The sequence below is a fragment of the Castor canadensis genome, chromosome 7, assembly GCF_047511655.1.
Source record: "Castor canadensis chromosome 7, mCasCan1.hap1v2, whole genome shotgun sequence".
In the NCBI taxonomy this organism is placed as follows: domain Eukaryota; kingdom Metazoa; phylum Chordata; class Mammalia; order Rodentia; family Castoridae; genus Castor; species Castor canadensis.
In genome coordinates this window covers 157,913,012-157,937,523 of record NC_133392.1, presented here as the reverse complement: position 1 = coordinate 157,937,523, position 24,512 = coordinate 157,913,012, and the positions used below count along the sequence as shown (strand labels likewise).

The 24,512-nt window shown below is 51.3% G+C and overlaps 1 protein-coding gene across 18 annotated transcripts in view; it reads left to right on the top strand.

Moving 5' to 3' along the window:
* Positions 1-24,512, top strand: part of Camta1 (calmodulin binding transcription activator 1) — an 826,483-nt gene that overhangs the window by 607,861 nt on the left and 194,110 nt on the right. Inside the window, exon 6 of one of the 18 annotated variants that reach the window (XM_074081473.1) lies at positions 22,019-22,237. The exons of the other annotated variants lie outside the window; for them this stretch is intronic. Within the exon in view, the coding sequence (XP_073937574.1) occupies positions 22,019-22,222 (204 nt within the window). The 3' untranslated portion in view covers positions 22,223-22,237. Of the gene's footprint in view, positions 1-22,018; positions 22,238-24,512 lie in introns of those variants that run through there. 18 annotated transcript variants of the gene reach the window in all.

Here is a 24,512-nt window from a genome sequence, read left to right as displayed (position 1 = left end):
ATTTCGGTCTTGTTCAGAGTGCCTCCTGGCTATAATTCCATCACAGGTAGATGAAAGCTCCTTTCTTCTCCTCAGAACTGGGAACCACTTCCTGTCTCTCTCACCTGGCACAGGGCCAGCTCTCTGAGCTTTCCCCCAGGAGCTGGGGGAGCAGATCTAGCTGCCTGGACCTGGAGGGATAGCTCAAAACAGCCTGGCTGTCCTCTCCCTGGGCCGTCTTTGCTTGAGGTCGGTGGCACACAGATAGTCTGAATAGACCGGGGGCTTCTTTGTACTTGAAACCAACCTGCAGTGGGAGGCTGAGTGAGTGGGGAAGGTGTGTGTGGAGCTTTGTCAGGCTCTCTAGAACATGGGGCTGTGTGGGGTAGGCAAGCTCGTGACTTTCTGGATGAGGTGGTGGCCTGCAAATGGGGTTGTGTCAAGGTTATGTGCACAAAGTGTGGATATGTGGTCCAAAGAGCACGAGAAGGGAGAAAGGGAGGGGCAAGTCCATGTGCACTGTGTCCACAAGCCTGTTGTGGCCTGGGTGCCCCTGCGTGTAGCAGATGGGGCAGGCACGGGGCCCATTGGCTGTGAATCCACTCAGTACCCTGGTGATGATCACCAGGCTGGCAGGTCCCGGCCACAGCAGCATCTCCCAGGAAGAAACTACCAGTGTCTAAGTCAGGCCTTGCTTATTTGGTGTCAGTTCTACTTTAAAAAGTAGGTGCTTGAGAAAGCAAGGGCAGGTGAGAGATGACATCTCCTGCCCCTGTCCTGTTGTCCCCTTGACAGGAATGTGTGTGGTGAGGGGTCATATCTCCTATCCCTTTGCCTCCAGGAAGGCTTTGGTCCAGCCTTCCCAAAGATCCAGGGAAGGAGGCTATCTCCTAGCTGCTCATAACCACAGGGTCTCAGCCCTGAGTAGCCACAGAAACACTTTCCTTCCTTGGCCATGCAGAGGTGGCACAGCCTGGGCAGAGAGAAACAAAATTCAAGCCAGGCTCCATGCCAGAGGATAAATAACCAAGGCCACCAAGGTCACTGGTCTTCAGTTTCTCTGAACTGAATGTTAGAGTCATCACCCAAGACAATCAGAGAGAAGAGAGACTGAAGCTTCCTCAAGGCCACTTGCCACTCCTACCAGGTAGGTGAAACTGCTGGTGCCCCTACCCAGGGGCACTGCCCATCCCCCTCAGCCAATTGCAGACACTGCCCTGTCCCTGATCAAGTCAGACACCTCCCATGTGTCAGCAGCTTACCCTGGGAGCCTATCACAAGTCTGTACCTTCCACCTCTGTACCCTGTGCTGTCTGTCCAGGAGAAAGAGCAGAACTTACCCTGGCTGAGGTGGGCCTGGCTCCACCCTCTCTGGTCAGGTAACCTTGGATAAGGCACGGTGTGTCTGAATAGTAGGGATGACAACCCTGGCCCTGCCTGTTGGCCATTGCTGGTAGCTCACTGATACATAATCCCAAAGAACCCTTTGTTGATCCACCAGGCTTGCTGTTGATGTGGGTCTTGACCAGCAGTCTCTGTCCTCACATCATGGGCACCTTCTGTTTGTACTGTGATACCTTGTATCACTTCCATTTCCCCCAGCGTGCCTTCTCCTAGGGACTCACCCAACTGGACTCCACAAGGAGTCTAAAAATGATGACCAAGCTTATCAGTGAGGGCAGAGATGAGGCAGGCAGGGATACCCTTCTGAAGAGAAGGTCATTTTCATTCCAGAGAATTCCACTAACACCCAGAGGCATGGCCAGATGCAAGCAGCCCCCACTGCCCGGGCAGAAAGAGTTGACTAGGCCCCTTGGAAGACTGGCCTCGCTCTGGGTTCCCTTGGAGCCCCTCACTGCAGTAGCAGTCTTGTCTTAGTGTGCTCCTTTCTCAGAGTATCATTACCAAAAGACAGGGGCGGGGGACACAAGTCTCACTGCTTGCCAGGGAAACTCAATAGGAGATTAGGGATTTGTGAGGACGTGTGTCTAAGTGTGCACCTAAGTGTGTACATGTGAGCATGTGTGTGCCTGTGCATGTTAGCATGTACATGCGTGTATGAAAATGAATGTGTATATGCCCATGGGTGTAGTGTATACATCAGACTATGCGCATATATGTGGGTGTGTGTATACATGGCTATATATTGAGTGTGTGGCATGTGTGTATGAATGTGTGGGTATGAGAATGTGTGCTCATGTGTGATGGTAATTTATAATTTAATTCTCTCTGCAGGGCTGATAGCTACCAGTTGCTGGGCTGTCTGCAGCCTTCTCAGGCAAAGCTGAGACTCCCATGGCCCTCTGTGCACACTGGCCCTGAAGCCATGGTCTGCCCCGCTGGGCAGCATGCCAGGCACTCCCCTCTATTGTGGCGGCAGCAGCCCTGACCTCTCACTCAAGGCTCCTCCTTTACTCAGGTCGTTTTCATACTCCTGCTCGCCTAGCTTCAAATGTTGTAACTTGGTATCAGAGGTGTGAGCTGTCTCCATCAAAGATGGCGGGGGCGGGAGGGCAACTAGCTTCAGAGAGAAGGGAGTAGATGTTTCCTTTGCTGTCTTAACGCTGTAAGTCTGGGTGATGCCAAGCAGCCCCAGCACCAAGGCTGTGACCTCTGTAGGCACCAGAAAATGTCAGGGCTTCACATTAAAGTGTCCTGATCAAGTGAAAAATGGGGACCCAAGCAGATATGCTCCCAAACCAAGACAGAGGTGGGGCACTCGGGGCCAGGGTTCCCTCAACAGATCCTGTAAGAAAACAAGCAGAGATTAGACAAAGCTGGTTATTGCATACCTGTGACTTGTGTCATCTCTTGTGTTTATGAACCACTCCTGGAGAGCCAGGCACAATAACTAAGAGAGGAAGCTGAGCAAGAAGATTCTAGAGCCTTCTCCCAAGTTCCTTCAGGGAGGAACACCCTGGTCTCTTGGTCTCTTGCTTGGTCTCTGCCCTTCCAGGCAGCAGCAGTATCTGTCTGAGAGAGGAATAACAGAAGTGTGTATACACGTGTGTATATGTGTGTGTAGGGGGGTGTTCAGGAGTGTGGGCCATGGGGTCTAGTTGCAAGGTGAAGGAAGGGGCCTGAGAACATTGGTTTGTTCCCAGGATCCCCAAACCAGCTGGATTCTCCCAGCTGTCAGCCTTTCCGTGCTGTCATTTCAGATTCCTGTCTTCTAGAGGCTGCTGAAAGAGAGAGAGCTTGTGGAAACTTCTCTGCCTTCCTTGCACTTGTGGGCTGTGGGGATGGGTGAGATGAGGAGACAGGGATTGTGCAGTAAACCAGAGAGGCTGGTATGCAAGCTTGTCAGATCTACCAAACAAAAATTTTGGATACTCCAGTGCATTTGAATTTCAGACAAATAGCAATTTTTTAAAATTGTAATACAAGTATATCCCATGCACACTTTGGGATATACTTAACAGAATCAATTTATTATTTATCAGAGGTTTTGGTACCACTGCATCTTCCATCTCATCTGACAACCATCACTATGGGCTTTTCCCTCTGTGCTTCTGTGTTTCTGCATCCGTCTCACCTACTGAGTACAAACAAGTTTAGGGATCCAGTGAAGGATGAATGGATACATGGATACCTGCTGGAGTCCAGACTCCTCGGCTGCCTGTAGCTGGTGGAAGCGCCTGTGTGCTGCAGATTCCTTGGGGCACTAGCTAAGAACATTTGGCCCCCTGGTGTTCCCAGCAAGCCTGCACTGTGGAGCCTGCAGAAAGGTCTGGGAGGAAGCCAAGGGGTTCTGGGCTCTAGCTACAGTCCCTGACTTTAAGGGAGGAGGCAGCAAGGCTGGTTTGCTGCTTTGGGTTAGATGTGTGGTGCAGCAGTGAGCAGAATGCAGTTTGCAAGTGCAGATCCAAGGTCATCAGAAGCTTTGGAAGGGGCTTGTTAGGATTTAAAGTGTGACCTCCACTCCGCCTTCCCCTACAGAGCCCTAGTCCTGGTTTCCCTCCGGCCTCTGGTGAAGGGCAAGCCCAAGCCCAGCCTCTGTGCAAAGAAGTGGCTTTTGGGAAAGTGTCCTTTCTCTAGGCAGGGACATTTGCAGTCAAGTCTGTGTGTGGAATTTTTATTCCTCTAATACGGCCTAGGCAGGATTTAGTACACAAGTTCTCCAGAGGAAATGCATTCAATAAAAATTTGATGGGCTCCGGCAGCTCAGCAGTCTCCTTACGAATTCCAGGTGTTTGGTCCCTGGCTCGGGCAGGAGCTCAGCTATAGTCTGCAAATGGCCCTTTAGTGAGGGGGCCTGGAGGAAAGGCCCACCCCCAATCAGGAAGTCACCTCAGCCCCTGCTTCCCAGGAAGAGGTAGGGGTTCCTTACAGGTCAGAGCATGGGGGCTTCTGGCCTTCCACCCTGAGTAGCTAAGTCCCAGGGCTCAGGGGGGTTCAGAGAGCCGATTGCTCATAAAATGAATGAGGACACTGGACACGGGTGGGGAACTGATGCCTGTGAGGACACAAAGACCATTCATTAGAAATTAATTTAGTCTGGTTAGGGAAGCGAAATACATTTTCTCTTTGCTTGACACAAGGAAAAGAGTTTCCCTTTGGGGTCTAGAGTTTGTCCCCTTGCCCTCGGCCCCCACTTATATCCCATGGATCTCACTGGGCACAGGTGGGCCTGGAGGGAAATCCCTGAGTGCTGGGCTGTGTCCATTCACCTCTCTATTCTCACTTCTTAGCCAAGCCCAGCACAAAGGAGAGGTAGGTCTGTGGCAGGTGCAGTGGGAGGGATGGCAGGGCCCCATGGCATGGAGGAGCCTGCTGGTAACCTGGCTGCCCCATTAGGAAGCCCCAGGCCAACCTCTAATTCATCCTCGCCCTCCTCCTGGTAGACCAATGCCAGGATATGAGGAAGTGGTCCCAGGTCCCTGTTGCAGCTGAAGAAGGTGGAGAGCAGGTGTCCATCACCTGAAGGACCTTGCTGCCTGGGTAGAGCTGAGACAGAGGGCATCTAGATGTTCATCTTGGACAGCCCTGCTGCCTGGCCTTTGCTTATAGACACTGCAGGTGGACAAGGGGCCTAGGAAGCCGCAGGGTGTGCTCACAAATGACTCTCGGGTCCCAGAGCACAGCATGAGTGCCCTGTGCCAACTTACCCGTGTCCTCAAGAAATACAACTGGCCTATGTAGAGGTCCAGATCTTTTTTTGGCACAGTCCCTGGCCAGATGCTACCTCTGCTGCAAGGACAGGGGATGGTGGCTGCCATTGCCACTGCTGACCATGAAGACAGCTCGAGGTGACGAAACAAACCTGACATACTCTTGGCTCTGGAAGTTCCTAGCTGGGCGGCCCCTGGCAAGGCACTGAAGCTTCCTTTGATCATTTATGCAGATAAGAAACAGGACAAGATGACCTCCCTCCCAGGGGGTGGAGAGCATTAGTGGGCAGCCTGTGTGAAGCACTTGGCCCAGCAGGGGGCACAGTCTGTTTCCTCAGCTGTGCTGCATGGTGTGCAAAACCCAAGGGGTGGGCAACCCCATGCTTGCCTTGGGTCCAAACACTGTCCACTCCTCTCCTGTTGTAGTCCCTGCTTCTGTCAGGGTGCAGTTTAGAAGGCAGGGGAGCCACCAACTTGCCAGTCACCCTCAATAACCCACGGTGAGGCTCACAGGCCAATGTGCTGGCCACACCTCCTCCCAGAGTTTCCTGTGAATGTCACCTGTCTGTCCCCTACCAGCCAACTCCACTACCCTCACTGTGTCACAAGGCCAAAACCACGGAGGAAGCAGGCAAGAGGGGGAGAGCTGGGAGGAAACAGCAGCTGGGAGCTGTTGGAAGAAGAGACCCAGGTAAACTGTCTGACCCCAGAGGTCCACCACAGGGACCTTGGGCAGGAGAGGGCTGCTCTGGCCCTATGTGGCCCTGGCTGCCAGCCCCAGGCCTCTTTGATGGGCAGCATGCACTGTAGTGGTAGTTGACTCCTCACCCCTTTCCACCATGTCACGCCCTCCGGAGACAGGTGGAGGCCAGTTGAGGGCCCAGCCAATGGTCTGCCACCAGTACCTCAGGCTCTGCTGCTAGGAGGTGTCAGATGGCCCTCAGGACCCCACAACCACAACTCATGTTCCTCAACTGTCTCTCTCGACTCAAAGGAAACACCAAGGTGCAGCTCCTGGGGCTGCAGGTGTGGGGATGACTTCCAGTTATCCACCTCCTTGCTGCCTGGGCTTGGTCAGGGCACAGGGCTTGGCTACCCTTTGGCATCTAGGGACTCAGTTAGACAGAGCTGTGTCAGAAAGTGACCTGCATTAGCCTTCTCAGCCTTAGTCAGGAGTGTGGTCCCCGTAGGCCACCTGCTTTGTGTCCCTCAGAAATTGGCCTGGTCACTCTGCCAACTGACTCCAAGATACAGACCCTGGACTTTCTGGCTTTCCTCAGGCGTTGTGCAAGGTTGACCTCAGCTATGTGCTTGACCCTCAGGAGGCAGGAGGTAGGGATGGGTCACAGTGCCATCCACATTTCTGCCCCTGAGGTCGAGAACAATCCCAAGCATGTTTTTCCTACCCTAACATAGACTGAAGATACTGGGCACCTACCAGGAATGGTAGTTCTGGTCCCTCAGGGGAGGACCCAGCCTCTCCCGGGGAGGGGAGGTGTATTTCTAAAAGGGCTCCCTGTGGTGACATGGATGTCCTTTCTCAGAAAGGTACGCTTGGGAGCATGGTTCAGTATAGTTCATGGGCCCTTCAGTGGGATGTGCAGAACAGGCCTCCTCCTTCTCAGGTGTGCACAGCACAAGCGTGCAGGTGCCCCATGGGCCCAGGCGCAGTTGTTGTCACCTGGAACCCAAATACACACACAGGTGTGTCACAGCAGCTGGCAGTGGTAGGGGTGGTAGGAGAGGAAGCCTGAGTGGCCTCCAGGGTCCTTTGGCTCATGGGACACAGGAGGAAATGCCACAGGTGCCCCCACCCTGGGCAGTCAGCTGGGGTTCCCTCTGGTGTCTGAGGACTGCCGCCAAGCCAACATGGGTCACCATGTTCCTCTCCGGACCTGACTGAGGCTTTCTGGGGATACAGATGACAGGTCAGCTAGAACTGGCCAGACTTAGTTCAAGCAGGCAAAGCGTGTCAGTCCAGAGGATAAGACAGACAAATGCCGCCCAACCCCAGCTCCAGTATATGGCTTTCCATGTCCCCTTCCACATCCCTAAAGCTAACTGCTGGGGATTGGTGAGAGGGAGCTGCGCCTGCCCTGATGTTTCTGGGGGCAGGATCAATGCTGACACACTTGTCATAGCTGCCTGTCCACCAAGGGCTGCAGGTCCTGTGGACTAGGTGATGCTGGGACAGGAGGCAGGTGTCCCTCCCATGTGGCCAAGGTGAGGAAGGGGCTGGGCCAGCAGGCAGCCCACTCAAAGCTGAAATAAAGCAGCATATTCAGGCATGGCAGAGGTGTTGACACACAACCTTGGATTGTCCTTGGGCAGCAGAGGGGACACCGCAGGCTGCTCTTGGTCTTCTCAGTCTGCACAGTCCTGTCTGCCAGACCCTCACCCTGCTCCCTGGAGAGAGGTCTGAGTCCTGAGTCAGCCCTTCCTGAGCCCAGCTCCAGTGCTCAGGGTCTTCTGGGCACAGCAGCAAGCCCTGGCTGGGGACCCAGTGGGCACACCTGTCCCTGTGAGTGGATCTCCTACATGGCTGCTCCTGCCCTCCAAGGCCAAGAGGGGCCTCCCTCCCCAACTCTCAGCTTCTCGGGCTCCATGTGAAGGCTGCCTGGGAAGGAGCTCAAGGTAACAGAAGGTAGGCAGGTGAGAAGAGAACAGCCCAGTCCAGGAGGGAAGGCAAGCACAGCTCAGGAGGCCCAGCGAGTGGTCAGCTTATGGGAAACAGGCCTCCCTGGTCACTCTGTACATCAGCATCTAGACATGGGGCAGGAACTGGGAATGGTATGAACATTCCAGAAGCCACAGGAAATATCCAAGTGCTGCCAGGGAGAATAGAGCCAGACTGAGTTCCAAGAGATCGGGCCCAGCGCCTGCATCCTGGGGGAAGAAAGTGAACCCACCCTCTCCTCCCCACCCCATGCCACCAGCCAGTGTGCACACACACGCTCATGTCACACTCTTGTAGTGAAACTCAAACTCATTCGCTCCCAAATTCACACACTCACTCACACGCACACTACACACACAGTTCACACACACACACACACACACATGCACACACTCGCTCAGACTCACACACTTCCACTGTGTGCCTGGCACGCCCCCCGCCCCACACTCTCACTGCCTCGCACACACTCGTGCATCCCAGCTCTCCAGGCTCCGTGTGGGAGGCAGAGCTAGGGCGCCAGCCCTCACCACTCAGCTTGGGGAGAATGGCCCTGCAGGAGGTGACTGCAATTGCCCCCCCCCACTAGTGGGGTTCAAGCTGAGCCCAGAGGTCCATCAGAGCCTCTGCTGCTCCAGTGTTTAGCTCCACTTCCTTTTCCTGTCTCCTTTGGCACCTGGAAGACCCTGGAAGACCCTGAACATCCCCAGGAGGGAATCAGACACTCTTAATACCTTGTGGGCTCAGAGCACTCCCTCCCAGTAATTGAAAGTGACTTCACTCAAATTGCATTTTCCCAAGGAGGAGCCTGGAAAGACAGCAATGTGGGGAGGAGGGCAGGTGGAGGGGAGCTGCAAGCATCAGCCCCTGGTGAGCACCACGCTGGGATGCTGAGGCCCCAGCCTCAGATGCCTCCTGGGGCCACGTGGGTAGAAGGGCAAAACCTTGACCACACCCTATGAAGAGGACCAACGTGCTCAGAGGGGCAGCACCCATTGCCCATAGCAGCCTCCTAACTGGTCCTGCTCTTATTGTCCCCCAGTCTGGTCACACAGCGGTGTCTGTCAGCACAGGGCAGCCGTCCAACATGTTTGTTGATTGAATGCTGGCTCATGCCCCAGGACCTTTGCTAATCCCTCTCTGTACTGCTCACTTGTTCCTTCTACAAACCTTCACAATCCCAGCGGGGCTTGTGGAGCACTCAGCTAGCTGTAGCCTAGACAGGGTGCTGAGCACTTCAGTTATTATCTCATTAAATCTGCTCAAATGCTTTGAAGTAGTAATTTGTGCCATGGCATGCAGGTGGGAAGCTGGAGCCCGAGGGGTGCAGCCCCTCACCAAGAAAAGGCAGAGCTGGGTTCCACTGGAGTCTCAGGCTCCAAGTAGGGCAGGACTGGTCCGTGACTCCCCTGACTCTCTGCAGGCCCCTCCGGTGTGCCAGTCATGGGGAGGGGTCAGTGCTTTCCACACACCCCCATCCGAAGGGGCATTTAAGGAGTTTCTGGATGCTGGGATGGGGGCTGATGTGGTTTGAGAACAACCCTCGGAAGTTCTGAGGCTGGTTTGCTGCCAGTTGTGACAATCACTGTGGAGTCCCCAAATGCTCAGGAAGAAGAGTGAAAGATGCATGGTGTAGTTGGGGGGAGGACACCACTTTGGTGCTCTGTTCAATCACGAGTGGAGCCCCCACTCATGCTCGTCCCCAGGTCACCTCTGTGTCCCCGGCACTGAGCCTGGCACAAATGTGCGGAAGAAGTTTGTTGAATTAATGAAGGAGGAGAGATGGAAAGTGGCAGGAAAGAAGTAAGGAAGAGAGGGAGGAGGGAAGAGAGGGAGGGAAAAGGAAGGGAGAGGGAAGAAGGAAGAGGGAGGGGAGAAAGGCGAAAGAGTAGAAATCCCAGGTCGAGACAAAAAGTCTGTTTCCCTGCTGTGAAAACTGGTACCTTCCAATTCCCTCCTGGCCCTCCTCTGCCTGGTTTCTGCAGCTGAAGGGTTAGGGGAGAGCTGGAAATGTGCAAACCCCCACTAAAGGCTGGAGATGAGGGTGTCCCAGGCAGGACACTGACCCCTGTGAATGAGGCGATGAGAACCTTCTGAGAAAGGGATCTGTTACAGCATTCCTCCCCTCTCTCCTCTGTCCAGTCCGCAGCAAATACAGCTGAGGTACAGCTGGCTGCACCCCTCCACCAGGGTGGGCGACATTCCTGAGGGAAGGGAAGGCAGCACTCAGGACAGAAACCAACCATGGTGACACTGGTTTGATTTCTGAACTGTGGGTCTCATCACACTTTATGGTTCGGGGATGCTTGTGCCATTTTCCCCTCCTGGTTTACTCTATTTCTGGATTATTGTCTATAAGTTTCAAAATGGCCCAGGATCCCTCAGTGGTTTATAAATTAGGGCTGTATTCTGGGAGCACCCAGGAGTGCTGCTATATATTAGATGGTGTCAGAGTTTCCATTATAAACCCCATTTCTCAGAGGTTTATAACTTGGCCATAAAAGTGCACTGAGGCCCGAGGCTTGGACTGTACCCTGTGCGGCTGGGTCCCATACAGGTCTCCAGGTGGGGACAGCCAGCAGAATTGTGGCAGTGCAAGAGGCCAGGATATGAGGGATCCACCTCCTGCCGTGAGGGGTGAGAGCAGGGCCCCGTTCCTCCCAGCCAGACCAGCTGCATGGTCCATAAAGGACCTTCGTGAGCTGGCAAGGTCAGCATGCTTTCTCTCTTTTTTTTTTTCTTTTTAACATTTTTATTAGTAATAATAGTTATACAGGGGGCTTCGTGTGACATTTCTATGTATACATGTTGGATGCTTTCTGGCAAGTCGGCAGACAACAGGGAGAAGCTGCCCTGCATCTCACTGAGTTCCCCAGGCCATTCTGACTGTCATTCCTAACTCACCCTGAGAATAATACTAATAATAACCCTCCTCCAAGGCTATATGGGTCCCTTTCTGCAAGCCACTAACCCAGTGACCAGGTGCAATGCACTCTGATTTTTTTTTTTTTTTTTTTTTGGTGGTACTAGAGTTTGAACTCTGGGTCTTGAGCTTACTAGACAGGCACTTTAACAAGCTCTACCACTCAAACTACACCTCTGGTCCTTTCTGCTTTAGTTTTTTTTTTTTTTTTAATAGAGTCTTGCTTTTGTGTCTGGGCTGGCCTGGACTGAGATCCTCCTGTTTACTATTTTCATGGAACTGGGATTACAGATGTGTACTACTATACTCAACTTACTGATTGATTTGGAGTCTCACAAATCCCCCTCTCTCCGAGGATGGCCTTGAATTGCAATCCTTCTGATCACTGCCTCCCAAGAATCTAGGATTACAACAGGCGTGAGCCACCACATCTGGACTACTTTCCTTTTAAAGAAAAATTTTTTTTGCCGTACTGGGGTCCTCATGCTTGCTAGGCGAATGTTCTACCTAAGTCATACCCTCAGTCCTTATTTTTTGTTTTTGAGACAGGGTTTCACTATGTAGCACAGGCTGACTTAAAATTCACTGTGTACCCCAGGCCTTGAACTTGGGATCCTCCTGCCTCGGAGTCCTTAGGCATGTGTCACCACACCTTTTGAGACTGATTTTCATGTAGGAAAAAGGGTCCACACTTGGCACAATAGGACTTGAAATCGTTCTCATTAAGCAGCCTGTTTGGAAAAGTAAGAGTCAAGACCAGCAGTTCTCGTGCCCAAGGAGCTTATGAAATGAAAAACGAAGCCCAATGCCTGGACACTGTCCCAGAAATTCCGGTTGAATTGACCTAGGGGAGCCCAGGATGGCTGTGTTCTGTGATCTCGGGCTGGTGTTGGGGAAGGGCACAGCCAGAGTCAGATGGTCGGCCCAGTCTGGCTGTGGCCCATGTGCTCCCCTGTAGCGGGGGTGGGGGGCCACCTTTGCCCTGGTTAGGACTGTGGCTATGAAAAGCAGTGTTAGCCACAGAAGGAGACACTGGAGGGAGCAGGTCTTAGCACCTAGGGCCTCAGAACCATTCATGATCCATTAGAACTGGGGTAGAGAATTTTCTACAAGATCCTTGAAATCCTTGGGGCAAGAATGTGTGGCTTACACATTGTTTACCTCCAGCTGTCACATAAAATGAGGGCCCCCGTTATGCTTACCCTACAGGGGACAACAGGACTCCATCCTTTTGCTGTAGGACTCCTATCTTCCTTCCGCACATCCTGGTTCATTCCACCATCATTCCTACTTTTATTTGAGGGTGTTTCTTGGGGTCCCTGTGGTTTGGGGACCACTGTGCCTTTGCCAGGTCAGCCTCACCAAACCTTCCATCACCCCACGCCCAGCTGCCTCTGTGGGAAGGCTCTGGAAGCTTCCTGTGGCCCCTCTTTGAAACCTCTGTGTAGTTCTCCTTCTGCACCTTCCTTTCCCTGCTTGGTCCTTCCACAGCCAGTACTGACCTCCTGTGAAGGGCTGGTCAGAGACTGCATGCTTGTCAATGGCCCTTATTCCCAGCTGACCCTTCTGGTGGGCAGGGATACTGCTTTATGGTCTGTTGTCAGCCCTCTTTCCTTCAGCCAAACCAGAAAAACCCAAGGTAGCGCTGGGGAAAACTCAGACTTCAAAATCAGGAAGCCCCAAGTTAAAGTGTGACGTGCACTTGATATGCAAACTTCTTAGCTCTGTGACCTTCGGCATCCATTCGCTCACCTGTGTGTGAGGTGGGGACAGCCATCCTTATGTTGATTGTTATAAGAAAAGGAAACCATGAGTGCAAGTTCTTTAGTATTTAAAGGTTCTCTCATTTGAGGATAACCCACTATTGAACACAGGCTCCTATGAAGGAGCACAGCCCCAAAGGAGCAGGGTTTTGGGCACCACTGAGATGTGTCTGTGCTGTCCCTCTGTTACCATGACATCTGGGAGACATCTGGACCCAGGAGAGGGGAGTGAGCCATGTGGGGTTCTGGAGCTCCTCTCTGCAGATCCTGACCTAAGCAGGCAGGATCCTCAAAACCAGGTCCTCAAAACCAGACCCCAAAGGTCTAGCGAGGCTCCCTCCCTTCCCTTTCCCTAGAGCCTGGCCAGGCCCTTCCCTTCCCATGGCAGAGCCCCCGGCTCTCTGTGCCGAGACTGTGAAGCTGGTGGTTCTCTTAGCCCCAAGCTCAGATTGGCAGAGGAAGTGTGTGACACACTTGACCTTGGGAGAACACAGGCCAGAGGAAGCCTGGCCCATGGGGAAGGCACTCTGTCCTCCATTTTCTCTGAACTTGCTGGATTTCTGATACAGACTTGGGAATCACCGGCTTGTTTGGAGCCTCCCTGCCTGGAAGGAGCTGAGCCCTTTCCCAGGCGGTGCACAAGCTGTCAACACGTGACAGTGGTTTTCATTCACTCACTCAGAAGCACTTCTGAGCAGCTGCTCTGCCACTGTCACTGTCAGAGTGTCTGAAACGTGCAGACGTCACTGCTTGTGCCCTCAGCTCGCACTGGAGCCAGGAGATGGCCCGAACTATCAATGGATGTGAGAAGTCAGTTATTATCGTGCATCCCATAATTATAGGACATGTTCTGAGAAGTATGCCATTAGGTGCTTTTGTCACTGTGCCAATGTCACAGAGAGTACTTACACAAACCTAAATGTTGTAGCCTGTTCTGTAGCTGGGCTGTGAGCTAGCCATCATTGTATATGTGGTCTGTCATTGACAAAATGTCATTATGCGGCGTGTGAAGTGATACCGTCAGTGGGGGAGAGGGGTAAAAACCTGGTGGAGGGGCGGGTCTTGGGCTCTTCTCAGTCATGTGTTCAATTCTTGGTGAATTGAACAAAGATTTATAGAAAACACGCGGAAGTAGCAAGGGTACATTTATTGACAGTAGAACCACAGACAGGAGTGGTGCTCCAGAGGGCTGTGAACAGAGGCAAGGAAGCTCCCGCCCAGCCCACTAGGGTGTGAGTGGACAGCAGGAGGAGAAGAATCATCCTCCCACGGGCCACCTCAGTGGCAGATGTCCAACAGACCAGTGCATTCCGGGGGTCTGAGGAGGTCTTGCTCAGGACCCCTGTCATTAGCTGCAGAGCACACTAGCTAGGTATATGTGTGACTGGGTTTTGAGACAGTCCTGGAGAAAAGACCAGAAGAACGACATGTCTGTTGCTTTCTGCTCAGCATTCAGAGCCCAGGCCATCCTTACAGGCTCCCTCTACCTGGGGTGACTCCAGGTATCAAAATTGTGAACTATGGCACCAAACTGCTGGGTCCCCACCTGGGTGCTGCTGCTCTCCAGTTGTATGACTTCAGGTGAGTCACTTTTACCTCTCTCTGTGTGCTCCATTTCCTCATGGGTTTAAATATTTAAATACTTAGCCCAGAGTTCATCAACTATTGCAAAGGCACAGTCAGCATGGGTGTTCACCCAGCTTGGCTCTGGCAACCATTAGGTTTAAACCCAGGTCAGTGTTCTTGCTGGCACTGGGGACTACCTCTTCACAAGAATGGTTTCTCACACATGCCCCGCTCCACCCACCCAGCTCATCTTGAAGTGAGAAGCACTAAGAGAAAATGGCGAGACCAGGTCCAAAGTCCAGGGGTGCCCTCACCCCCTTTAGCTGACCTCTGTAAGAGCCTTACACAGATCCCAAGTTCCTTTTGTTGAGGACCCACACTTTAGCTAAGACATACCAAGGCTCTTTCCTTTATTTCAGGCACTTAACAGGACCAGAGGGCACCTGGCCAGAGGTACATGAGCTCCAAACAAGGGCCTGACCTAATTTCAACCAAGGGGTGGGGACAGGCATGTGGAGCCTGCTGCTCAGACCCTGGACTCAGGAGAAGGGTGCCCCCACATCACCCTGTACCTGTGGAGCTTCCCAGGCGGGCCAGCCTCCCAACCCAGCCCTGGGCAGTGAGGAGGGCCCCTGCAGGGTACTCCACCTGCTCCCCACACCAGCCTCCCCACGGCTGGGAAGGCATGCTGACTTTGTAAGTCTCTACCACTTAACACGAAGTCGCAAGCTCTGCCACAGAGGGGTTTTGTTTGGAACTTAAAACACTTGCTCAGATTAATGACCAAAAATGTCAGATGTGCCCACAGCTAATTATTCATTAGATGCTTAATTAGTATGGGATGATCATGACATTTTAATGTTATTAATTTTTATACTGTAATAGGAATTAAATTGTTCTGCTGTCCCAAAGCCTCCTGTTGGAGACACACTGTGGAATTGGGAGCTGGGGGGAGACAGGGGCCATGGGGGCAGTGGAGGCCACCATCTCCTTGGTGGGTTCCAGAACCCCCTCACCCCTCCCCAGGTGGGAGGAGTTTCCTCCAGGCGCAGGCGCAGCCTCAGCCTCCTCAGTGCTGGGCCTTTGGGTGCCACTAAGGATGGACAGAGGAGCATCTGGAGTAGGGAAAGAGGGTAGACCAGATGGCTCCCTGAAGCTGCTTCCTGTTCACCCAGCTCAGGATTCTGTATTGTTTTTTTCCTCTCCCCAAGGAAACCAGGGAAAAGGAGAGGGACCCCAGCCCATTCCATCCCAGGGGACCACAGAGGGCCACTGAGTATCACAGAACTTCTCACTGCCCATAGTATAGGGCAAGGGAATCACTCAAAAAGAGGTGGTACTTGTTCCCAGACAAATGAAAGCAAGCCCTGTCTGCTGGCACAGACAGCATCCTTGGTGGTGTCTTCTTTGTAAAATGGACATAATCCAATTATGATTTTCTAATTAGGACAATTAGAAAATTGGATGCCCATGTTTAGAAATCAACCAACAAAAAGGAAAAGGATAGAAAAATTTCATGAAGCCATGTGTGGCGGCTCATGCCTGCAACCCCAGCTACTTAGAAGGTGGACGTCAGGAGGATCATGGTTCAAGGCCAGACCCAGCAAAAACTTTGCAAGATCCTGTCTCAACAAAGAAGCCAGGAGTAGTGGTGCATGCCTGTGATCCCAGCTACGTGGGAAGCATTGATAGGAAGATCTTGGTCTGACACCAGACTGTGCAAAAACTCGAGACTGTGCACTAACCAGACTGTGCACTAACCAGACTGTGCACTAACTCAAAACCAGACTGTGCACTAACTCAAAAATAATTAAAGCAAAATAAAAGGGCTGGGGTATGGCTCAGTAGAGCACCTGCCTAGCGAACATGAGGCTGTGAGTTCAAACCCCAGTATCCTCTGGCCCCCCCCAAAAAATTTAGTATATGAACTCCTAAGCTATCTTTAAGGATGGAACTAAATATGCTCATATTAGATACTGCTATCTTATAATCTGCTTTTTTCTCTAAGTGACCTCCCATGAGTATCTTCTCAGGCGCAGATCTGTTCAATCCTTCTTAATGGTCACATTATATTCCATTCCACAAACATGCCATAATTTCTCTAATCCATCTCTGATTGTTGGACATTTTATTATTCCTAATTATTCACAATTAAACTAGTGTCCCTGTAATTATCCTTCTGTGTTGGGCTGCTTAATCCCTTGGGATAAATTCCTAGACACAGCATTGCTGGGTCATGGGAGACTTCTTCCTCATAGCAGAGAAAGCTTTGGGTCCAATTCTACCTGTGACCTTGGCCAAGCGTTATAATTTCCTGAAGCACCACCCCCCACCTGTGAAATGGGTGTAATAATCCTGTCCTGAGTGATGGTGAGGACAGCAGGGCCGGGCACAAAGGCTGGTGCTCGGTAGGTGCGGGTAAATGTGAGCTCCGTTGCTGCGAGTGGTGTGCTGACTCTGTTTAGGAAGTACTGCTGTGTGCTTTATCCCTTTCCATCTTATCACGCCCTATGGAGGCCAAAGTAAAAAGGATGTGAAGACTCAAGCAGAGCTTGGGTGAATTCCTGAGTGGGTGGTTCCAGATGAGCTGGTGGGGAGGGAGAGGTCTGCTGTCTGGGGCTTGTCCTCAAACCTTCGAGGTCAGACCAACCAACACATATTTCCAGTGGTGCACCCTATCAGAGAGAGAATATCGTGTCCATTCCATTCTAGGGATGGACAAAACAGAACAGGGAGAGGTTTGAGATTGTGCACTGATGTTCTCATAAGAGGCTTCTCAAATCATCAATGCTTGTTTGCAAGACGAGGAGCCTGAGGTGTCCTGCTGCCCATATGGAGCTCCACACTAGTGAGCAGGAGTTTGGGGGCCCTCACCTGTCTCCCTGAGGCCTTGGTAGGTGGGCAGGGCTAAGACAGATGGGGTGGGGGGTTTTATCCAGGTTTCTGGGAGGGCAGATCCTGCTTGTGGCACTGTGCAGGTGGCTCTCCTGCATAGCCACCTGCCAGGTTCCTGGCAGAGGGAGCTCTGCACACCTGGAGCTCTCAGGCGGGAAGGCAGCCAAGAAGCCCCTTTGAGTTGTCTGAGATCCTTGGAGCTGGAGAATGGGACTTCTAGGGGCTTTGTATGTCTCCCTGCAAAGTTCCTGAGCCAGGGAATCTTTTTCTGTGTCTCACTGTACTCCTCCTTCCTGAGCCACCACTGTCATTCCCACTGCCTGGGCCGGGGATGCCGAACCCCTGTTTCCATCTCTGCGCCTCCCCCTGGGCCACAGGACTGCATGTGAGGTGCATGCTAGGCGCCTCTTCCTCCTCTTCCTCAGCCTCATTCCCCTCCTCCCTCAAAATCAGGGGCGTCCCCTCTGGGCAGGCTCTGGAATTTGCCTTTCCCATGCTCCTCTGGGGTCCATGGACCACTGCCTCAGAAGCATGGGGGAGGTGCAGCCTCCTGGGCTCTGCTGTTGTCCTGTGGAGTCAGAGGCTCTGTATGTGACGCCAGGGCTCAAGCTTGCAAATAAAACATCTCCCCACCCTGACCTTTGGGATCTGCTCGTCTATGCCGTTTGCGGGTGTCGGTTGGTGGTAATTTTCCCTGGGTTCAGGATGGTACCTGGTCCTCTGTCTTCCGGGGTCTGAGGACACTCAGTCGTTCTGAAGGCTAACTCGTGCAATGTGTCAAACTCTTTACATACAATCAATCACGTAAATCAATTTTCAACCCCTGCCAGGAGGTTACCCCGTTGTTATCCCCATCTTACAGAAAAGGAAGCCGGGCCACTGAGTTGTTAAGCAGCTTGACAAAATTCACAAGTCATCAGTGGCAAGGCTGGGATTTGAACCTACTCAGTCTTGTTCCAGAGTCTGAGCTCATAACCATACTGATAGAGTCCATCCTAATGCCTGGGATACAGTAGATGCTGAGTGAATGAATGAATGAATGAACGAGTGGATGGATGGATGGATGCATGCATGCATCGAAAGGTCACTTGCTTGGATGAAGCAATACACGTTACATTTAGGAAATTTGCTCAGCCCCTGCTCAGCATCTAGGGCTCTGAGCCCCACCTGCAAAGACAGAATTATCACTTTCTCCAAGATGGCTTTTCATATGCGAATGAGGGAAGCAGGCCCTATGCTGTTGGGGACACCTCGGGCCCCACCCCCATCATTGTGCCTGCCATCATTCCATCTGAAGACATGAGGGGCTGGTCCTGCCTCTGGACCACACCACAGTCCACCCAAGGAAAGTGCCCACAAAGCCATGCCCTGTGCTCAAGGGTGTCTGACTAGGGTGTAGGGCTTCATCCCTTGAGCAGATTCAGGCTGCCAGGGAGCCGCAATGGTGCCTCACGCTGACTCAGCAAAACCTAATCTCCATCCACGTGGAATGAGGTGGAAGTGGGAGTCGCTCCGTTAGCCTCCAGGCACCAGGTGAGGTCCCCACAGAATTGCTGATTGGGAGCTCCTTGGCCGGGAGGTGGTTCTGGTGGGCACAGCATGGGGTTCCAGTCACACTGGGCCATATTTATCACATGTGTCCCAGGACAGATGTGGGTCTGTCATGGGAAGGGTCCAGCTGAGAGGGAGCCCTCCCCCCGGGGTGAAGGAGTACCTATGACCTGTCCACTCCAAAGGCTCGAAGGACATCTCACCAGGCACCAAGCTGGGGAACACTCACAGCTGGGGGCTTTGCCTCAGCAGGCCCTGCCATCCCAGGCTGCCACACTGAGGCCCCAAGGAGCCACACGCTTGCTGTAGAGGGCGGGAGAGGAGGTGGTGTCTGGTCCCTCCAGCCCAAGAAAGGCCCTGGATCCTCCCCCAACCCTCACTCCCCATCACCGCCTGCACCCAGACCAACCTTCCCTGGGACACCACAAAACCCCCTCCAGACAGACAGACATACACACACACACCACCTTCCCAATAGTATTTAACTAGCCAGTACCGGATATTGTGGCTCAAATTCCTGTAGTTTGTGATACAGTTCTCATCAGTCTTGGGGGGAAACGAGGGAGATTTTTTTTTTTTTTTAATGCAGTGAGCTTTTCCATAAGCCAAGCGTTCCTTTCAGAAGGACTGTTCTTTATTCTGAAACCACGATCTTCCAGCCTTTATTACATGTCACATGTCCTTTCTTTTATGAAAGTGTGGTGACAGAAAATGAGATGATTGTTCTTAACGACTTATTTGGCAAAATTAAATGGCAATGTTCCTCTCCCTTCCTCCGTTTTAATTGGAAATTTTGTTAAGATAATTGTAGATTCAGATACAGTTGTAAGAAATAACAGAGAGAAATTCCTATCATAACCTGTTTCCCCCAACGGTAACACTTTGAGAAATGAAGGTGCCCCGTACATCATGAGCAGGCTTTTATGTAAACATAGTATTTTTTTTTCTCTAGGATAAATGCCCAACAATGAGACTGCTAGGTTGTTTGATAATTGCATGTGCAGTTTTTATAAGAAATTGCCAAACTGGGGCCAGGCATGGTGTTAAACACCTGTAATCCCAGCTAGTCAGGAGGCAGAGGTGGGAGGACTGTGGTCTGAGGCTGTCCTGGACAAAGCATGAGAACCCTATCTGAAAAACAACCAAAAGTAAAAGGACTGGGAGTATGGCCTGGCAACCTTGAGGCCATGAGTTCAATCTCCAGGTCCAGCTTCTCCACATCCTTGTCAGCATTTGATGCTTTCGCTGTGCTCTGGGATGTTCTGGTTGGGGTGTGGTGATGTCTGACTGTGGCTTACATTGAATCTCCTGATGTTGAATGTCTTCTATGAGCTCGTTTCCAGCTGTACATCATCTTTGGTAAAATGTTGATTTGTGTCTGTTGCCCGTTCTTAGCTGAATTCCTTGACGGTTTTACTGTTCCTTATATATTTTATAAACTAGTCCATTGCTGGATATGTGATTTGCAAATATTTTCTTCTGGTCTGTAGCTTGTCTTTGCATTCTTTTCACATTGGCTTTTGTAGAATAAAAAGTGGTAATGGTGATGAGGCCCAGTTTATCAATTTTCCCTTTTATAGACCACGCTTTTCGCATCAAGTTGACTATGCTAAATCCCAAGTGTTTTCTTTTATGCTTTTACTAAAAGTTTTGTATTTTTTCCACTTAAGTCCATGATCCAGTCTTAGTTCTTTGTGTGTGTGTGTGTGTGTGTGCGCGTGTGCATGTGTGCGTGTGTGCGTGTGTGTGTGTGTGTGTGTATGTAAAATGGGGTTTGAACTCAGGGCCTTCACCTTGAGTCACTCCACCAGCCCTTTTTTGTAAAGGGTTTTTTTTGAGATAGAATCCCAAGAACTATTTGCAAGGGCTGGCTTCGAACCACGATCCTCCTGATCTCTGCCTCTTGATTAGCTAGGATTATAGGCGTGAGTCACCAGTACCCAGCCTTAGTTCATTTTTGCATAAGGTCTGAGGTTTGGATTGAAGTACCTTTTGGGGGATTGTTTCTGTTTTTTAACCTATGGCTGTCCAATTGCTATAACTACATTTGTTAAAAAGATTATCCTTCCTCCATTTAATTGCTTTTGGACCTTTGTCAAAATTAAGTCGATCCTATTTGTGTGGGGCTAATTTTGGGTTCTGTATTCTGTTCCATTGGTCTACTTGTCTGTCCCTCCTTCAATATCCCACTGTCTCTGTCTTTCTACAGTCAGCCCCACTCCAGGCAGAGGGCGTCATCCTAAATTCTTTGTCAAGATTCTTATAGGTATTCTACAGTCTGTGTTGTTCCATATAAGTTATTATTTCTGTGGCACACACCTATATCCAAGCAATCTAGAGGCTGAGCCCAGAGGATCATGAGTTCAAGGCCAGCCTGGGTTACCAAAGGAGGGGGTAAAAATATGAGAAAGAGAAAGAGAGGGAGAGAGAGAGAGAGAGAGAGAGAGAGAGAGAGAGAGAGAGAGAGAAGCTTTGGTTTTGATACAAATTGCACAGCTCATTGATAAATTTGAGAGAATTGACATGTTCACTACATTGGATCTGTCATCCATGAACAAAGCATGTCTCTTCATTTATTTGGTCTTCTCAGATTTCACTCATCTGCATTTTGTAATTTTAGCAGATCCTGTACACATTTTGTGAATGTCTGCTTTGGAATTTCATTTTCTTTGGAGCTATTATAAATGGTGTTGTGTTTTTTTATTTCGTTTTCTACATTTGTTATTTTATATAGAAATGAGTTGATCTTGTCTCCTGAAACTTTGCTGAATCACTTATTAGTTCTAGGTGATTCTTTTGTGGGTTCCTTGGGATTTCCTGTGTAAGCAATCATGTCATCTGCAGAGCCAGTGCAGTTCTTCTTGGCCAGCCTGTGTGCCTTTTAATCCTCCCCGTGCCTTAGCACTCCCTCTGCTATGTAGGATGAGGGTGGTAAAGGCAGATGCCCCACCCCATTCCTGCACAAAAGCATTCAGTCATTCTGCATTAAATTTATGGTAGCTGTGGGCTTTTGTGATTCATTTTCATCAAGTTGCAATAATTCCCCTCTATCCCTGCTTGCAGAGAGGGGTTCCTCATTTGCTAAATTTCAAGAACACCAGTTTGCACCCCACCCAGGGATGCTACCCACCTCTACTCTCTCATTTGACCTTCACAGGCCCCCATTGGCAAAGAGTCCACATCTTCCAGCTTGGGTTCTTGGCTCTCAGCCCTACCTCCCACCCACACCCCGCCACCCCCGATCCCACTCTCCTCTGCTAAGCCTTCTGTTCTGTGCCATGTTCCTAGCAGAGTTAGGGAAGGGAGCCATTCCAAACCAGTCCTGGCCATTTGCTCATCCATGTGTTCGGTCATTCACTCATTCAGCAAGCCCAAGGTCTAGACCAAGCCCTGCAGCACAGACTCTGCCTTTGGGAAACCCAGTCCAGTACACACTCCACATACACATCGAGCCCCTCCCCTTCACATGTGATTGGGTGTCTCCCTGCTCTCCCTGGGGTTGGCCAGGGCCAGCCTGGCTCTAGGAGTTGTTTAGTCTACCATTTTCTTTTTCCAGGAAATGTGCACCCCAAGCAGTCTCCCAGACCCACCTGCAGTGAATAGAAGCAGCCTACTGACTCTCCAGCCTCCCTCTTACCTCCCTCTCACACCGGGCAGAGGACGAACCTTCTCATCCCATCCCACCACCAGCCCCAGTGCTGGAACCTTCTGCAGGCACAAGTTGCCTACTCTGCATAGCCACTGGATGACAAACTATTGATTCTCTTGGCTTTGTTGCTGTTAACCAGGGGAATAATTTCTGTCTATGCAAATCTTTTTAATAGTATTAGTATTGTTGTTGTTGTTGTCATCAGTGTGGCCTCAGGCAGAACCTCGGTGAATCAGAGTTTATAGTTTTCTGCATCATCAGGGTGGCTCCTGGGAGAAGAGGGACGCTCGTTTCCTCCCAAACAACCCCAGCCGGGAGATGAGAGCAAGCAGGAAAAGACACCTGGTGATTACACTCTCATTTGAGCATCCGTGAAACCTCCCACCCTTCTCTGCTCCCTGTCTCTCCTCCATCTCAGGCCATGGCCATGTCTAGACAGCCATGACCATGGGTCATCCCTCCACCAGCATCTTGAGTACCTGCTGACCAGATATGGATCTCTACCCAGGGTGAGGCAGGTGGGGATGGCCCAGGGTGTGCTCACAGTCTGAAAGGAGAGGCAGACTGGACAGCATAGCATACATAGCTGGTCCCCTCGCCCCAACACCCATGACCAGTGGGGGCCTCCACTGAGACTTGTCAAGGACTAGGATGACTTAAGGAGGCTCCAAAAGAGCTAAATAGTAGTCAAGCTAAATAATATTTTTTAAAAAAAAATTTAAAGTCAAAATTACTGGTAAAAATCCATGATGATGTCTTTATTTTAAATAAAGACAGGAAGACTTCCCCGGGGAAGGGATGTCTTCACTATACACTGAAGAAGATGGACAAGCAAGACAGAAGAGGGGCAGCAAAGAGATTTTCCAGGCATGAGCAGAGGCAAAGACAGGCTCCCCATTGCCCTGCCCACACATCATCAGGTCTCATGTCCACAGTCTACAGAGGCTTTCAAGGCTGACCCTGAGCCCTTCCTGCACACAAAGCTCCAAGACAGCGGATGCTCCTGGCCCCCCACAATGGAGAGAGACAAGGCCTGGAGTACAGGGTATTGTCCAGGCCATGGATACTGCACCCAACTCACAGTTGCTGGATAGCCTCATGGGATGCAGAATGCAGCACCAAGAGCTGTTTGGAAGGCAGAGGAGTCAGGGACAGAAATTAGAGTTAGGGACAAAGGTGGGATGGAACCTGAGAGCACTCCAAGCAGTGGAGATTCCCGGTGGGGAACACCTTCTTCCTGGCATGACAAATCCACAGGATCAGCCAGCCACTCATTTGGGGAGGGCCATCTGGACATCCTCAGGGCCACTCAGAGGGGCGGGCTCCCCTGGGGAGGCTCTTGCTCTCTGGTAGCTGTTGGGAGCCTGGCTGGCCGCCTCCATAGGCTTTGTCTGAATAATTGACTCTATTTATGTCTCCAAGTATTAAGTTACTTTCCTCCTTGCTCAGCTGGGATCTGCGTTTCCCAGAAACCAGCCTTTCAAACAGGGGCTTAGAGCACCAAGAATGTCTGCCACCCCAGGGCTGTCATTGGCCTGCCTCTTCCTGCCCTGGGCCAGCTGCTGCTTCCTCCCCTTGCCAGGAACAAGGCCTGTCCCCAGGCCTCCCTGACTCTGAGCAACATCCAGTCCAGTCACTGTGGCCAGCTTTCCATAGGATGATCTTCCTGGACATCCTGTGAAGCTTGAAGCTCGGAAAGTGGACCTAACTTGCCAGTTAGTGAAGGGATCTGAATGACACCACAGGGCTGGGGTATAGAGCACTTGCCTAGCATGAGCAAGATCCAGGGTTCAATCCCCAGTGCCACCAAAACAATGATGAATAGAGTCATGCTCTTAGATATGACACGATATTGGTCTGAACCCGAAGGACAAATACAAGCTAACTGGGCTCAAACCTGGGGATGCTTCTCCCCAGTTAGCTTGTTGAGAGTTTGGGTGCCTGAACTCACTCCTCAGACAGGAAAGTGGTAAGGAAGCTGGGATGAGAATCAAGAGCTTACATAGCACAGTACCTAGGACTGACCTTGGAGTACCTAGGACTTGACCAGGTCAGATGAGGCACTGGAGAAAAATAATACAGTTGATTAGGACCGTGCATCTTGAGCATAAAAGAGGCTGGAACGTTCACCAGATATGGGCAGCCACTTCCTCTTAAAAAGTCACTAGAAGACCCAGAGTTCAGGAGCTGAGGGCCCAACTTTAGTTATGCCCCCAGTCATTTAAGGGAAATGGCCTCTTCACTCAAGAGCCCCATGAGTGGCTGTGGTTCTCAGGCCCACAAATTTCAGCTTATGTTGTCTGTCCCACCTTCCTCCATGAAAATGGCCAGAGCTGGGGCAAAGAGCACACTAATACCCTAAAGACAGCTCCCAGGAGATGGGACATGTTTACAGGGCACA